At 34.4% G+C, this 17158-nt stretch overlaps 3 protein-coding genes across 3 annotated transcripts; 2 read left to right on the forward strand and 1 right to left on the reverse strand.

Annotated features, from left to right (window-relative positions):
• The first annotated feature begins 5427 nt into the window (after positions 1 to 5427).
• LOC136417775 (lysozyme-like) lies at positions 5428 to 12082 on the forward strand. Its single transcript, XM_066403580.1, has 3 exons — positions 5428 to 5599; positions 10455 to 10714; positions 11781 to 12082. The coding sequence occupies exons 1-3, from the start codon at positions 5551 to 5553 to the stop codon at positions 11922 to 11924; spliced, it is 453 nt and encodes a 150-aa protein (XP_066259677.1). The 5' UTR covers positions 5428 to 5550; the 3' UTR covers positions 11925 to 12082.
• A 568-nt stretch (positions 12083 to 12650) lies between these two features.
• Positions 12651 to 13419, reverse strand: LOC136417792 (coiled-coil domain-containing protein 115). The gene is made up of 2 exons (XM_066403601.1): positions 13089 to 13419; positions 12651 to 13033 (listed from the first exon to the last, which is right to left on the reverse strand). The coding sequence occupies exons 1-2, from the start codon at positions 13247 to 13249 to the stop codon at positions 12700 to 12702; spliced, it is 495 nt and encodes a 164-aa protein (XP_066259698.1). The 5' UTR covers positions 13250 to 13419; the 3' UTR covers positions 12651 to 12699.
• Positions 13420 to 13633: 214 nt separating this feature from the next.
• Positions 13634 to 17128, forward strand: step (cytohesin steppke). The gene is made up of 7 exons (XM_066403600.1): positions 13634 to 14028; positions 14977 to 15050; positions 15675 to 15842; positions 15904 to 16067; positions 16139 to 16406; positions 16461 to 16766; positions 16920 to 17128. The coding sequence occupies exons 1-7, from the start codon at positions 13986 to 13988 to the stop codon at positions 17103 to 17105; spliced, it is 1209 nt and encodes a 402-aa protein (XP_066259697.1). The 5' UTR covers positions 13634 to 13985; the 3' UTR covers positions 17106 to 17128.
• The last annotated feature ends 30 nt before the right edge of the window (positions 17129 to 17158 follow it).

A 17158-nucleotide genomic window follows, 5' to 3' on the forward strand; every position in this document is an offset into this window, starting at 1 on the left:
GCGATAAAACTGTAATTATGAATAAATATGCGTGTCCGATTGAGAAAATCACAACTTTGGTGTATTCCGCAAGTATAGAAAAATACCCAGTAGGGAGGACACGGAGTCAATGATCTATGAGGTAACTGAAATACAAGGGATATATTATATAAAAAAATGGTCCATTTTCTATTTGCTCTATACTGCAAAAACAAAAAGAGGTGAAGATGATAAATCTCTTTATAACGTCGTTCATTCTACCGAAAAGTGGCAGAGGTTTGTGAAACTTGCATCTCTCTGTCTAATATATTAATAATGGTAACACCCTCTGAAAGTTTCGAAAAGTAGATACACTATTTACAGGGTGTAATATATCATCACGGAGATATTTCAGGGAGCGATAGTACTTTGCAAAAAAATACAAAATGTTCTTAGATCGATGGTCAAAATCACATCATTTTCGATATACAAGGTGGCAAAGTTTCGTATTTTTTTCTCATATTTTGCAAAGACATTTCTACAGTTTTTATAATTTTGTTTTCGTTTACATTTATTTTTCTTTTCACAAACTTGATTTAATGTTTACTTCAGTCAGTTAATAACTGAGCTGGATAATACACTCACTTTCACATGAAATGCACCACCCAGTAATAATAATAATTAAGTCTTGTAATTTTGGCAAAATAATGCTTCATAATAGAGTATCAAATGATCAGACTTTCAGTTAAAAGATACAATATTTGATAATTAAAAAATTAATAATGAGTGACATCGCCTCGTACGGCAATGCAAGCACGTACTCTTCGCGGTATGCTTTGCAACAAATGATCAATATCTTCCTGGGGTATTTCATTTTATGCTACCTCAAGATGATGTCGTAGGTCATCCACATTGTTGAGGCCTCGGTAAATTTCTAAGACGGCGACTCATCATATCCCAAAGATCTTCGATGGGCGATAGATCTGGTAACCGTGCAGGCTAAGGCAGTATTACCAATTGTGCTTCTTCCAGGTATCGTCGAGTAATGTTCGCACTATGTGGTCTTGCATTATCCTGTTGGAAAATGCCATTTGGTAAAGTTTGCATGAAAGGTACTAATACTGGCCTCAGAACATTGTCAATGTAGCGACGTGCGTTTAGGGTGCCTGGAACGAACACAAGAGAAGATCTTCGGCCAACACGTATCGCACCCCAGACCATAACACCAGGTGTTAAAGCTGTGTGGCGCCTTTAAGAAAATTGCAAATTTCTTCTTTCACCTTGGTATCGTCTGACTCTTCTACGACCATCATTGATTCATAAACAAAATCGCGACTCGTCACTGAAGACGATATTGTTCCACTCATGATTCCAATCAATTCGTTCTTGACATCAGGCCAATCTGGAAGCTTGGTGTTGGGCGGTTAGTGGCAGTCGTAGATTTGGGCGGTATGAATGCAGGCCAAAAGACGAAATTCTTCTGTAAACTTTTGCCATCGACACCCGACGATTTAGAGCTACCATCCAATCTACTGCAACAGACATTGTTGTTTGAAATCGATCACCAATGGCCATCCGTCTAAGAAGTCGATCTTCACGTGCGTTGCTGCTACGGGGAGGACGTCCAGCTTAAAATAAAACATGAGCCAAAAAACATAGCACCCTGTATATGGCTAAAAACGATTTTAACTTTTTGTTGCAGAGGGTCTTAAAGAAAATAGATGTACGAAATTTTAAAAAATTGACTCAAGGTATACGTGAGAAATATGCAAAATGTGAAGAAAAATGTGAAACTTTGCCACCCTGTATATTCAAAATGGTGCGTTTTGACCATGGATTTATTGGCATTTTTTTGTTATTTTGTAGAGTACTATCGCCTTCTGAAATAACTCTATGGTGATGCGTTACACCCTGTATACAAAGATATTTATTGTAAAAACGGTAGAAATATTTTGTCGGGCTTACCTCCTTCATCATCATATTACTTCTAGTAGATCTGCTAAAATCTTAGAGATAATCGATTGTAAACCCGAATGTCAATGTATCTTTTGGAACCTTAAAAGAGAGTCAATTAAAATCCGATAAGAACCTAAGAGGTTGCAGTGAGTGATTGCAAATATGACTTTGGACATGTGGAAAATCCATACAAACAGCCCAACAGAGAAAGAGAAACAATCTAAAACAAATACCCAATTCTAATATTACTATAGAGACACAGCCAAATTGAGAAAAATCACTTCAGTGTGATTCTCGATCGAGCGTAGATTAGTCGCTTTTACTCATAGCTAGTAAGACGATGTTACTTATAATAAAGACTTATGTGTTCATTCGCCAATAACAATACTAAATTGAAGCAATTTTATTGAAATGGTAGAACACTCAGATTCTAACTTATTTACCGATTAAAAGAGTCTCTCATCGTTTACGATTCTCGAGCCCCAAAAAGTTAGGAGAGCTGGTTCAGAATCGTATCCGAAAACCCAACTATTTTTTAAGATAAAGTATTTGTGAATTGAATAATATATTTCAAGTATACTGAGACTTAGATGGCATTGTGCAAGTCTAACTTAAATATGTAAGTGTTTTTTAGAATTTTCAGACAAAATGGGGGGGATCCAGATCAATAGGTATTTAGATTAGTTATGATCTAGTCAAAACTTCACTTGCCTGCTTTTAAAATACCTGAGCAGCAGGCGCGAAAATTTTTTTTCCGGGTTCTCTTGGAATTGTGTGGCATAAAAACCATGTAAGGGGTATTTCCCAGTTTTTCCCTAACCTTGATCATGGCGTATTACCTGGAATGCTTATTTTTAACATTTATAGCTGAAGTAGTAGTAGATTTAGGATTTAGAAATTAGGTAGCTAGTAGCTCATAAATTAGGTACTGTGAAGGCTAATTTTAAAGAAGTTACAATAATTATTTTAAGGTTTACAATTGACCGTACTTTTTACAAAATAAGAATTATTATACAAGTTGCAGTTTTAAAGTAGGGTTCATCAAAGGTAGATAATTTACCTACCATGTGACTATGTAAGAATGAAGGTACTCTGCATATCTAATATTTTTAGGTTGTTTAAAGTAGTTATAGGCAACAGCGATTTCAAAATTAGAAATAAAAAGTCCATCGAGGCATGCAAATTAAAACTAGCTGACCGCTAGTAGGTATAGGTACTCGTAAATGTTGGAATTTTATTTTGGATACCTCTTTGACTGTAATGTTGACAAATAAAATGTTACAAACAGCTCATCGATTTTTCTTGTTCCAATTGTATACAAGCTGTGTCCCTTTGAAATATTTCAGTACGAATATATTCAAAGCGGCGGCAATACCAGCGCATTACGTTACGGGAATAGTAAGTAGCATGTTACGTACTAAACGAAAGCTTGCAAGCTAGCTGCAGGCCGAATCAATAATTTCGTCAAGATAAATAAGATGAGAACAATGAGAACTGTAAAGAATGTCCGAGAAAAAAAGTCCCACTCCCCTTTAACTGGGTTTGAAGGAGATTTTCGAAAGATTATTATACATAAAAGTTATAGAGCTCATAGGGAAATTTATTTATTTTTTTATAAATGTGTATACAGAACTCCGCAAAATAATTTAAAAAATGTTAATATACCCATGGCCAAAAACGTACTATTTTCGAAATTCAGGATGGCAAAGTTTAACTTTTTTTTCAGATTTTGCTTTTCCCCGCGTATACTTTGAGTTAAGTTTTTGAAATTTCGTACTCCTATTTTCTTCAAGATCCTCTATAACAAAATGTCAAAATCGTCGATAATCAGTTCCAAAAGAATGATAAACTACCAATGGACTTCTATGTTTATGAAACTAGTAATTTTTCTGAAGATACCATAGAGAAGTTCTAAAACAATTCATCATAAATCCATGAAAGTCTGTATAACTGTAATTGTCTGTAAAGAGCTATCCAAATGTAATAATATACGGAGCATATCATTAAGAAATAATAAAAGTTAGTTAGAAGAAAACTAGGCATCACTATCAAACAAATTAAGAAAACGCAAATTTGCTAAATTTTCAATAAACCAGATTACTTCACTATATTTTAAGTGAAAATCTGGTATAGAATTATATTGTGGATCAATGGACATGCATATATGTATTTCAAAGTATCAGGTTTCTGATGATACCATCAAATAGTTCTGAAAAAGTGCGTCGTACACTCATAAAACTTTATTCTTCAAGTTATGGAGATCTGTGAAGATAAGTTTAGTATAGCACGACTTTATTATGAAATACTCTGTATATGCAGTGCCGGCCTTATAGACGCACGAAGTTGAGTGATGGCCCAGGGCGGCGGACTTGCTAATGCCGGCCCTGTGTATATGCACATTTATAGGTACCCAAGTTTCAACATGCGCTCTACAACTTCTGTATTTGTTAATTTATTGAAGTTTTAATACCTGTTAATTTCTTTAAATGTCTGCTTTGTTTTGACTATTTATGCTCAACTTCATCCTCAATTTAACTCTAATAATCAGTCGCAACCAGTGGAATGACTGCAAAGCAGATTTGCTTGTAAATTTCCATTCTGTAATTTTATTACTTACTCCATACTCATCGAATCTATCTCTATGTAAACGCTAAAAATTCCAAACTGAAACTATTTTTCGCAGACAATAAATCTCTTGTTCAAAATTGTTACTCGATATAACATAAAGATAAAGAACATAAGGAAGCGACTTGTTTTTTGCGTCTTCAAGTCTGCACGTAAGGGGTCAAGTTTATTGATCCAGCATCAGGTCAGTCACACCTAAGGCACGTGAAGTGCGTGAAAAATCGACTAAAATCTAACTTAAAAACTAATAAAATCTGTAACTGTCCTACGTCACCAAATTCGGAAAGGGAGGTTCAGAATCAGATTTTAAAAATCCAGGACCGTACTTAAAAAAATGTGAATTGATGATGGTTATAACCACACCGAAAAATTTTGAATCTGACACCATAAGGAGATTTCAAAGTATTGGGCTAATCTAGTTGATCTCGTAACCCTTCTAATAACCGACATTCCATTGCTGAATTTTCAAAATTTCCCTTGTTAAAAATCTAGTAAATCTGGTCAAACTTCGAAAATGGCAAATTATTGATGAATTCACATGCACCGTAATATTTTGAAACTGTTCTCAGCCTGTCACGAATTTTTCCAATATATTCGACTTTTAATGGTAGCAATTATAGGATATTCACATTCCTGAGAAATATCTAACTAACTAAACTCATAAAATATCATGAGCATCAACAAATTAATAACCAAATAGGAATTGATGAGTCCGGTAAGACGAAGCGGACCTAATTAGCATAGTTATCTATTGTTATCATAATGGTTGGGATTTCTGGTAGTTTGGTAACTATAGTGCTTACACCAAATCCTCGTTCTTGAGTCAAGTTCAAGTTACACCTACACATTTCTCTTAGTTACTTGGAAGACCCAAACAGTGGTCTGGTTCCGCCAGTGTCTTGCATATATTTCAATCCTCTAAACCATACGTTGGTCAGTTGGTTCTCCAATACGCTGCGGTCAGTATCATTTGAAACTTTGCAGTGACTTTTTTGATTTAACAATTTCACCATGATTAAGTACACTGTTGGTGTCGTCGTCGCGGTCAGCCTTCTGGCAGGTAAGGGTCATCCACCCATTTAGATTGAATTCTGTAGGGAGGTCGTCTACAACAGAAGATTACCACATTATTATCTAATTGTTGTTTTTGTCGAATTTTGAATAAGTGTGTGCATAATCTCGTGGTCTGCAATTAGGCAAACTGAAAGCGAAAGTATATGGTTAAATCATCCGTTACTATGGCCTAGACGTAGCAAACACAAATTAAATCGTTTCTGTGTTTAATGCTTTGATAAATGTTCAGTTTTTGAAAAATGGCCCGAAGGCCACGTTAAGGTCGCTTAATAATAGCAGACCAATATGCTTATCATTAAAAGAAACCTTTTGATCTTCAAACGCTAATCAATCAAGTTGCTCTAAAAACATCATAATTAGAACGCATTATTCATTTAATTTTTTTCTATAAAGAGATGGTTTTGATAATACTGAGATTAGAGAACCTTAGTTATAGACACAATAACAAGAATTGAGAGGCAAGTTTTGGACCGAAAAAAACATATTCAGGAGGTACCGGGCCTCCTCGAAACGTAAAAGGTGGTCCACGTAAGATGGTCCACTACATTGTCAAAAACCGCAAGATTTAGAAAAAAGTCTAATATAAAAGTTATTCAGTTTTTCATGAATTTTTATGTTAATAATATAATATTTTCGAAGTTACAGGTTGGTCCAGAAAACAGTAGTGTGGCAAAAATAAGATTTTTAAATAGAATATCCGATATTTTGTTATGGATTCTAATTCTGCTTGCCACTATAGATATTTTTTGTTATTACAAAATATGAAATATTTTTAGCAGTTTTGGTTTAATTCAATTTCAAGTAACAATCGAAGGAAAAAGAAGCCTTTTAAAATTCTCTCTTAGTATTGATAAACCGATATTCAGCCCATTGATTGAAGTAAAGGAGATCTGCGAGCTATAAAGCCTATAGATTACAGGGTGTAACATATCATCATTGAGATTTTGCGCAAGGCAATGGTACTCTGCAAAAGAATACAAAAATGCTAGTTGACCTATAGTCAAAAAGGCATTATTTTGAATATATAGGGTGACGAAGTTTCACATTTTTTAAAGGAAATTTTCAACAGTTTTTATAATTTTACTTTTGATAATTAATTTTAATTTAAGAAATTTGATTAAATGTTACAAATTGCTTCAGATAGTTGATAATTGAGCCGGATGATTGTTTTTTCATTACATCCTTTACATTCTTAATATGCATCGATAGATATTTTTGCAAATTCTATGAAAACAGTGAAAGATACAAAAATATTACAAGCAATCAAGCAGTTAAAAAACTGAAGAAGCAATTTAAATTTGGTGTCAGAATTCATACAGGGCGTGTAAAAAAAGTACAAAGCATAAAACATTACTTAACTCAAAAAAACATAACATTCTGTATATGGCTACTGACGATTTTGATATTTTGTTGCAGAGGGTCCTAAAGAAAATAGATGTACCAAATTTTAAAATTTTAAATCAAATTATACGCGGGAAAAAGGCAAAATATGAGAAAAAATGGTGAAACTTCGCCACCCTGTATGTCAAAAATGATACGTTTTTGACCACGGATCTATTAGCATTTTTGTTTTATTTTACAGAGTACTATCGTCCTCTGCAATATCTCCATGATGATATGTTACACCTTGTATATGACATAAGACCTTATCGATGGTAATTGGCTGTGACCATGGACAAAATACAGCATTATATTTTCTTTTCAGACATCTCTCTTAGATAATGATTGGGATTATAAAAATCTCGTATAATAATATTTTATTGTGATGCACGTGTTTTAAATTTAAATCCTTGTATGGCAACAACTTTCAGCAAAGCTCATTAAGTTGTCCTTCCAGCAACGTAAACAACTGTGACAATGTGATCACGACTATCATTTCACATAATTACACCTAAAATATATCTCGATTTTTATTCTTAATGCATATTCTTGTAAATTAGGACGAAATCGCTCACTTCGGAATTTCAAGCTCTACAGGTTGTTTTGACTGGGCTGCTCCACTAAATTTCGGTACAGCAACGCAGGCAGCTCTCCAGCTGCCCACATTTCAGCATGTTCAGAAATACCTGTCCTTTCTTCAGTACCTTCAATAATGTTTGAAAATGAGTCAGGTATAGGTGACTCACGAGGACCACCGATTTGGGCTGGGCAAACCAGTTAAAGCCGCCTCAAGTCCATAGGTGACCTCTGAAGCTCTGAGCATTATTTCCATTTTTCTCGTTTGACGAGCAATTACCGTTGGTAGTTTTATTTCTGGATACCCTTCACGCGCACCCATTAACGACACATTATTTTCAATTTACGACCATCGCAACTTCATTTTTAATCCTCGAGCAAGGGTGTTAAACGCTTTCCTTAAGACTCTCATATCCCATAATAGTTATTGGAAACAGGTTTCAGTTTCTGCCTTAAAGTCGTTAAAGGTTCAACAAACTGCAAACCAGCCAAATGATACCAATCTGATGCCAGTTTTTATGCCATTGATCTTAAGGACTTTGTATGCTGCTTTTGCAGACAATCTGCAGTGCATTTTTATGGCAAATCCCAGGCCGATATTTTAATCTTTATGGCCTCTCGTTCTCGTATTGAATATTAAGTGTCTCATACGAGTATGCCCAAAAAAACGTACCCACATGAAGACACATGAAATATTGGTCCCTACTCAAATCGGTTGCGTTTCTCAGATGGATACTGCTTTCCTGTATGCACGGGGGGTTTATTTGAAAATTTCAGTACGAATATCTTGAAAACGGTGAAAGCCCTAATGAAGCAATTGGGCGTGAATGAGAAGGATGGATTGCAAGTGCCATTGGGATGTGTACAGCGGCTAATTGGTTACCATTACCTACACCATATTTGGGTATGGTGTTTTTCTCCCATCCATACTTTAGTATGGTGTACTGTGTAGTATACTTTAGTTTGGTGTAAGTAATAATTGCTGTATTTACCTTTTTCAAAACAAAACCGAAACTTGCTTCTAAGCGGAATTCTGAAAAATACTACATTTTCCCTTGCAAGATTTTTACGAATTCAAGGTTTTTTCTTAATTTAGAATTTCTTGTTCACTCATAACTGCTATGACCGCTGAGATCGCTTTATTAGGAGATTATATTTTATCGAAACGGAGACCCCTGATATGCAACAGAACGACATAAAATTATTATATTTTCATTAGGTACTTACATACGTTTAAATACCGATTATGTACCGTCTTATGACCAGTTATGTGATTAACTGTATGCGACCTTATACTTGCGTAAAAGAATAACTCTTTTAAAATGATCTCAGTGTGGCCTTCTTAAAGGCTACTATCGAGTATGCGGTAGCTATATATCGCGTATTAAGACCATACTAATCCCATGAGATCATTGTGATTTCTGTGAACACATCATTTTCATCATTCCAAAATCTAATTATGGGATAACCTTTAAATAAAGTATAGATAATGTGGGAGTTGGCTTAAAAACATTCATTGTTTGCCTGTAACAGGATATACCATAAAAAGTCCTGTATAAAAACATTCTTAATGTAAATTCTTATGCGAAAGCGTGTCCGAAATATGATTTAATTTCTTGTAAATTACGTTCACTTGGGATGAAAATGAGGATGAATGCAAACAGATAACTGGTAAGGAGGCACTTACTTAATTGAAAATCTACTTATTAGGAAATATATTTTAGTTCCAGTAACTCTTTGTTCATTTGGAGTAACTTTCTATATACAGGGTGTATCAGAAATAATGGTGCAAATTAGTCTTGAGTGCTAGAGAGAAAACCACCTCTCGACTAGCTTGGAACAAAGGTTTTAAGTGAATCTACCTTACCCAAAAATCCCACTGGGAGCAATTTTGAGCTTGTAAATGAGAAACTGTAAGATTTAGTTCCAATTTACACAATAAAAAAATTAAATATCCTATATAATGAGAACAAACACTTTTTTATGAGGCATATTTAGTTCAATCACTCCATCCTTTTGCCCAGAAGCCCGCAACACTTATTTGTACCAATGTTTCTGGGACATACTATATACATACATGATAATTCAGAACTATAGGATCAAACTTCTAGGAATTATTTAGTGCAACAATAGAAGATATTTGAGAATACGAGCCCATATGCATGAAAAATGTCTCCCTAAGATACTACGGCCTTATGATGCTTTACGAAAGTGATGTGCAAAAATATGTTTTATCTACAGTAGTTTTAATACGTTTTATTATAATTTCTTTGTATCAAATAACACTACAGTAATTGCTAAAAAAATCGTTCTTTAACTTGATTGCATCTGTTTAAATGACATATGCGGCTGGACTAGGCTAAAAATTTGATAATCGTTTTGAACGACTTCAAATTCTGCAGTGGTTCGTGCAATCAGAACTTGCCCTGTTTTCATTGGCGTTTCATAAACCCGAAACTTTAGATGTTCTCAAAGAGAGAAATCTAAAAATGTTAAATCGGATGACCTAGGGGGCCACGGAACTGAACCACCTCTGCCGATCCATTGTTGTCCGAACTGATGAAGTACAAGGACGATATTTTGAACAATTATTGCAGTATTATTTTGCACAAACAAATTATAATAAAACTCGATAAAACACACTTTAGCACATAGCTGTCTTAAAGCACTATAAAAAGGCCGTAACGCCTGAGGGAAACATTTTTGGACATTAATTCTTATACTCAAATATTTTCTATTTGTTGCACTGAATAATCCCTAGATGTTTGATCCGATAGTTCTGAATTGCCTTGTATAGTTATGACGCAGTTGCAGAACACGACTTTTCACTTTTACAATGAATTGTTAGCTGCGTCATACTTCCAAAGAGGTTTTAATTTTTGTAGGAATTTTCGCCGACGAATTGCCTGTAACACAACAATGCTTAGGATGCATTTGCGAAGCTATATCGGGATGCAACACTACCAATACTTGTTTAGGAGACGTTTGTGGTCCCTTTAGAATTACGTGGGCTTACTGGTCGGATGCAGGCAAACCCACGATAGGTGGAGAATCTCCGGAAGCTCCTGCTGCCTATTCCCACTGCGCTGGAGACACTTACTGTGCCGCTCTGTGCGTTCAAGGGTACATGAACAAATTCCAGCAGGTTCGTACCTCAAAGTCCTATTCCTTGAGAGATTACCCAATCAGGGGTAGGCCCTAGTCCAGATAAGAATATTAACCATTTGAATAAAATAAGAAAATAAGAAAAATTGCAATGGTAAGTACTTATTTGCTATTTGTATATACAAAGGTTATATATTTGTACATACAGCTAAAAATTCTCTTTTCAAAGTGTAAGCTGTAAGATGTACAGGAAGGAATAAATATATAGGATCAGTGAGCAAAGATGAAACTATTCTTTGCTACGACACTTACTAGGTGCAAGGTGCAAGTGTTGCAAATATTTTTATCCGTGTGAGAGTCGTAGAGAGCTGTAATATATAAACCATAATAGGAAATCTAGATAATACACAATTCTGTAGAATTAGCTTTTTATAAGAAATTTTTAATAATCGAAGTTGCCTTGAAACAAACGTGCTGCCTATTAAGGAGGTTTTAATTTATGTATTTGTCTCCATAGCAAAATATAGAAAGTGCTTTTTTAATTAATGATTTTTATCTTTCGTCCAAATCATAAAATCAATCGCTACAAAAGAATAAATACTGTTTTAAGATTTTATTTTAGCGAATTCTTGATAATATGGAGGATAACAATCGGATGTTTCAAATTCGATTTTCGGCAGGGATTATTGAAGATTCCAAATTAATTAGAGTCCGATTACAAGTTTTATTAAAAAAATCAATGGCTTTCAAAAATTTAGTAAAATTTAGTAAAAAAGTAAAATAACTAAAAAAAATAAAACGTTGAATTAAAAATCCGATGGCTCTATTTTGTAGAAGATCAAAAATTGCTAACGAAAAAGTAATATTTATATTTAATCATATTTTCAAATAAGTTCAGAATAAAATAAGCACAATTGCAGCTAATATCGCTTTTTCGCAATTATTTTCGGAATCAATTGGAAATCTAAATTTTGAAACGTAATTTTTTTAGGTATAAAAATTGGGAGCAAGTTTGCTCCAATTTAACCAACTACATATCTCATATGTAGTCTGCGAATTTAAACAAACCTGTATTTCTCTAAATTATTAATCTCTTCTCATTTTAGGATTGTAATGGTGATGGGAAAATTGATTGTGATGACTTTGCTGCCATCCACACCCTTGGCGGCTACGGTTGTAGAGGTGCTCTTCCTGAACCTTATGGAGAGAGATATAGGCAATGTAAAACCATTGTTGGTGGAGCCCAATAAAAAAGATGTCATAGTTTTTTAAGGATGCGTGGAATAAATGGAATTTTATCTGTTGGGAGAATTGTGCAGCGAGAGTGTTTTGCCTTACCTCGCCATTTGCTTTGCTTGCTATACTTAATTTAAAGTGTACTGAGAAATAAAGTCTATTTTCTATGAAATGTTGGATTGTTTTGACACTCCCACCAGATTACCTAATTCAAAGTATCCATGGCAGTAGTCTAATAAATCAATTATCTGCGTTTCAGAACCTGGTGCCAATAAATAACGTGAAAGATTTGAGAAGAAATTTAAAAGTATACTCTTCGCATATGTTAAGCAATGGATCTAATAGTATGTCAGTATGGATTACATAGCAAATAAAGTGAGAAATCTTTTTTCTATATGAATGCTACACCTTCAGTTTCTAAAAAGTCCCTATTTATACAAAATGAGGAAATCATAATCGAAAATCTGTCTTCTATCAGACTTTATATATTGCTGTGACATAGCCGAATAACTCTAACCTTAAATATTAAATTTGCAGAGTTTTAGCAAAACCTTAATTATATCATAGTTTTACATATAGGTACAGGTACTTTCACCAAACCGGCTTTAATAAAAATGTCTGCAGTAATTGAATGTTCTTAGATTCATATTTTATACTTTTCTAGAACTTTCACCTAACTATGATTTTTGAGTGACTCACCCTTTACTCAATACAATTTAAGGCCAACAGAAAATCTGACATTGCTGTGAAATTGATTTTTATCTTATCACCATTAAACTAGAGACACAATTATCCTTTGGCTACTGCTTCTTTTTTCAAAACTTTTAATTGACTAATTTGCTTATAAGTTTCTGCTAATCTGACTTGAACATTGGCGGCTTGCACAATCCACTGTACAGCTTGCCTATAAAGATTTTGTGCAAACTGAAGATTTTGTGGTGGCATAAACCCAAACCACTTTAATGGCTCCACATAATTTTCATTGTTAGGTTTATGTACTTCCATATCAAACTGCATCACCCCTTGGTCACTTGCAAAATTTACTGTGGTGAGGGCTTCAAATTCTGGGCTATTTTCACAAGGTAACTGCAAGCTTGATACACTATTTTGGCCGCAGATGTACCTGAAAGGTGAGTTTTGAATTGCAGTTTTTTAAGTTTCTGACTATAGTTTACTACCTCGTTTTTGCCAAGTGAGTTTCACCCACCATCATTGAGTTTTCCGCAGTAATTTTGAGGTCAATTTCTTCTTGCATTAAAGATAAGGCGTCAAGGGTAAGACGGTCTAACACATCGCATATTTTATGCAATTCCTCTGGGTCTTCTTTTGTTTGAACCATCTTTAGATGATGTCAGGTGGTGCACGATAGCAATCAACTGCTTTAATGGTACTTGCTGAGCATTTAGGCAGTGGAGCCTCCCGGATTGACAAGATTAGGCGAAACTAGTCGAAGGTTTTGTAGTGTTAGTAAAGAAATTTGGCTGTTTTGTTGTTTTTAGGTCACAAGTCACAAGTTTTACCAAAGCCACCAAATTAGCTGATTGATTTTTTTTCGCCAGCTGATTCACGTCATAATTGACAAGAGGTGAAACTAAGCCAGGGAACTACGTGGCGGATTGTTAGTGGAAGCTAGGAGCTGTATTGACTTTTGACATGACCTTGACTTGACAACATTAACGTGCATGACAACTGATGGTGAACTTTTTTTTAATTCTGACACTGACAAGACAACAAAACTATTTTGTATTTGGAAAAAAAACAATTAAATTTTTCCAGGGAAAAAGCTTAATTATGACTACGCCATGACGTATTTATTTATTAGTGTGCTTGATTAAAGTGTTTGTCTAGTTGCAAAGTAGTGCAGGCACCCAATAATCGTGTGTTTAGAGTTAGACTTTTTAAATCGTACCAAATTATGGTATAGAAGACAATAGGCACGTTATTTATATGACAATTATATTTAAGTAGCGTTTAGAGAAAAGCAACGTTTGATTGCTGCATTGGCAGTACCACTTTTCGAGATTGAAATAGGCAGACCTTTAAAATAATAACAAGGATAATAAGCAAACTAAGGGATGGGATCTATGACAAATGGTTTGGAGAATTTCAATGTTGCAGGTAGGTCCCAGACTGTGATCATGAACAAAACCTCAAGCAGGCGTTAAAATATCGGGTGCTTGTCTTGGATAAATTCATCTGCTACTTATTGTTAATGTCCTGTTTTATCGTATCAAATGAATACCCTACATTTAGGGATCCGAAGTGACAGTCATTCAAGCGATACAAATGGATAAGCAAGTGATAGATTGGAGGCACAAAAAATGGTACATTAAAATCCAAATTGGGCTTCAATTTTATTCAAAAAATATCTTAGATTGTCTTGGAAAGGCCTTAAAATTAGGGATGTGTTATCGAGCAGTCAAATTCATTTTGACCAATTTTAATAATTTTCTTGAACAAACCTATCTTAAAATTTCCTGAACAGTATTTGGCATACCTTGCTACCATCCAAACACAATAATAAATAATGCAAAAGACGTTATTAAACACATTGCAGTTGGTTACACACTAGCAAATATATTTTTTATGCAATTGAATAAACCATTTGCAGATAAAGCATTCATACTGGTTTAGTTCACCCACAGGTTTTTCCATGGTTTTCCCATCTGATATGGGTCCTAGTGTATGGCAGCCATCAGTGGTGGCTATAGGTGACAGTATCTGCAATGGGCTTTAATATGTGGATGAAATATGAACATGAAAATAATAGATTAAAAAATGTCTATCTTTAACATATCCAAGAAAATTGCATTTCTACTTGCCTGCAATAGAATTGAGTATGCTCAAAAGGCAGATGAGAGAAAAAAATTAAGATTCCATGACTCATTCCAAGGTCCACCTAATACATTTTTTATGTTAAAGGAAACAGTCCAGAATTTAACAAGTTCATAAGTATGCATGTTCACGACCCAATCATCTTTTCAATGCTCCAGAAGTTTTAATCTGATGCTTACTATTAATTAGTTCATATACTAGTTGTATTTCACTTGGTAATTTTTCTTTCAGACCTTTCGCCAGAGCAGGAAAAGGCATTAATTGAAATCAGAAGAAAGAAAACGGAACTTTTATTGCAAATACAGGTAAATATCCACCAAGTTCTTATCGCCAAATTTGTCAAGAAATATACTGGACTTAAGCATGCTTCTGAAAAGGAAAAGTACTTTTCGCACAAATATCACGCGAAAATTAAATCCAATCGATAGCACAAATTTCTTACATATTAATTTTATATTTCATTTTGGTTTTTGAAACATTTTAATACAAGTTAACAACACGATATTTACGCATTCTGAAAACCACGTGAATTCTGAAATTGTCCCAGTGACGCCGTACACTCCAAAATTTACCTGGCGAAAGAGAAGGGACCGAGGCGATAATTTATCTACTGATGAGTCAACTTTCCGATATGGGGTGGGTTTTATGATTATGTGACCCTGTAAGAACTAATTAGCTTGATTCTAGCGGTTTAGTAGTCGAGTCGCCGCCGTAGGTGGTCCAGTGTGTTAAATTAGTTAATAGTAAAATTGGTAATATTTAAAGGAATTTACTATATAAATATATATAATGTAACAATAATGGCTACCTTTTTGTTTCAATTTTACGTTCCATTTCTGAAGTCCTAATCATAAAACCTGGGACGCCCTAGGGGCGGTATATCATCATCATAACTAAAAAATTTTAATTGATTTGATCTAATATTTCAGCAACTTAAAGATGACTTGTGTGAAGTAGTTTCTGAGATGGAAACACTTGATACAGGAGATGATGGTAAAAACAGCAATAGGACAAAGATGATGTCCATTGGACGGAAAAAGTTTAATATGGACCCCAAGAAAGGAATCGAATATTTAATAGAGAAAAATTTACTACAGGTAAAAAAGTTTTAATATGGCTTTATTTATATTTATATTTTTTTATTATTTATATTTCTAGAATACTCCTGAAAGCGTTGCCCAATTTCTTCACAAAGGTGAAGGACTTAACAAAACCGCCATTGGAGATTACCTGGGCGAAAGGAACGATTTTAATGAGAAAGTACTGCAGGCTTTTGTCAATCTTCACGATTTCACAGATCTTATTCTAGTCCAAGCTTTAAGGTATGTCTACAGAGTAACATATTTACAGGAATTGTTTTACCATTGTTACTATTTTTTATTCTTCTTTCTAGGCAATTCTTATGGAGTTTTCGATTGCCAGGAGAAGCTCAAAAAATAGATAGGATGATGGAGTGCTTCGCGAAACGATACTGTGATTGTCAAGGAGAGAATAATATATTCGAAAATTCAGATACTTGTTATGTGCTGTCATTCGCTATTATAATGTTAAATACTAGCTTGCATAATCCAAGCGTCAAAGACAAACCTACAATCGAACAATTTGTAAATATGAATAGAGGAATTAATCAGGGCCAAGATTTACCAAAGGAATTACTTATAGTAAGTGTCTAGAAGTAATAATTTTTTTTAGTAAGAAAACTAATACACTTATAGAGTCTGTATGAAAGTATTAAAGCGGAACCGTTTAAAATCCCAGAAGACGACGGAAATGATTTAATGCATACATTCTTCAATCCAGACAAGGAGGGCTGGTTATGGAAACAAGGGGGGCGTTATAAGAGTTGGAAACGGCGTTGGTTTATCCTCAACGATAATTGTTTGTACTATTTTGAGTACACCACAGATAAGGAGCCACGAGGCATTATTCCTTTAGAGAATATTTCCATACGTGAATGTCAGGATAGACAGAAGCAGTTTTGTTTTGAATTATATGCGAGTGGTGGCGCCGATTTTATTAAGGTGATTTCTTGTCTTAAATGGTCCTTTAAAGTGACATTTTTTAAGGAATCGTTTGGTTTTGACGCTTTAATTAAGGCTCTTTAAAAATTTACTTTGCTACTATATTCATCTATTCATACTTGTGTTAAGTCTATTTTATTTTTATTTTATTAGGCGTGCAAAACAGATTCCGAAGGAAAAGTTGTTGAAGGCAAGCACACTGTGTATAGAATGTCCGCCAGTAGCGATGAGGAACGTAAGGAGTGGATTGAACGTCTCACTCAAAGTATTAGCCATAATCCATTTTATGATATACTTGCCAACCGAAAACGGAAAGCTCAGTTGTATACCAAGAGTTAGCAATAAATTATTTATTCGCATTATTTAATATAGTTTATATAATTTTTAAATCC

This window comes from Euwallacea similis, chromosome 30 (genome assembly GCF_039881205.1).
Source record: "Euwallacea similis isolate ESF13 chromosome 30, ESF131.1, whole genome shotgun sequence".
Taxonomy (NCBI): Eukaryota; Metazoa; Arthropoda; class Insecta; order Coleoptera; family Curculionidae; genus Euwallacea; species Euwallacea similis.

Coding starts and splice junctions, on each gene's coding strand:
- step (XM_066403600.1), top strand. CDS start 13,986: ATGGGATCTATGACAAATGGTTTGGAGAATTTCAATGTTGCAG. Junction 15,051..15,674: donor AACTTTTATTGCAAATACAG/GTAAATATCCAC, acceptor CTAATATTTCAG/CAACTTAAAGATGACTTGTG. Junction 16,407..16,460: donor TACCAAAGGAATTACTTATA/GTAAGTGTCTAG, acceptor ATACACTTATAG/AGTCTGTATGAAAGTATTAA.
- LOC136417792 (XM_066403601.1), bottom strand. CDS start 13,249: ATGGTTCAAACAAAAGAAGACCCAGAGGAATTGCATAAAATATGCGAT. Junction 13,034..13,088: donor ACTCACTTGGCAAAAACGAG/GTAGTAAACTAT, acceptor CTCACCTTTCAG/GTACATCTGCGGCCAAAATA.
- LOC136417775 (XM_066403580.1), top strand. CDS start 5,551: ATGATTAAGTACACTGTTGGTGTCGTCGTCGCGGTCAGCCTTCTGGCA. Junction 5,600..10,454: donor CGCGGTCAGCCTTCTGGCAG/GTAAGGGTCATC, acceptor TAATTTTTGTAG/GAATTTTCGCCGACGAATTG. Junction 10,715..11,780: donor ACATGAACAAATTCCAGCAG/GTTCGTACCTCA, acceptor TTCTCATTTTAG/GATTGTAATGGTGATGGGAA.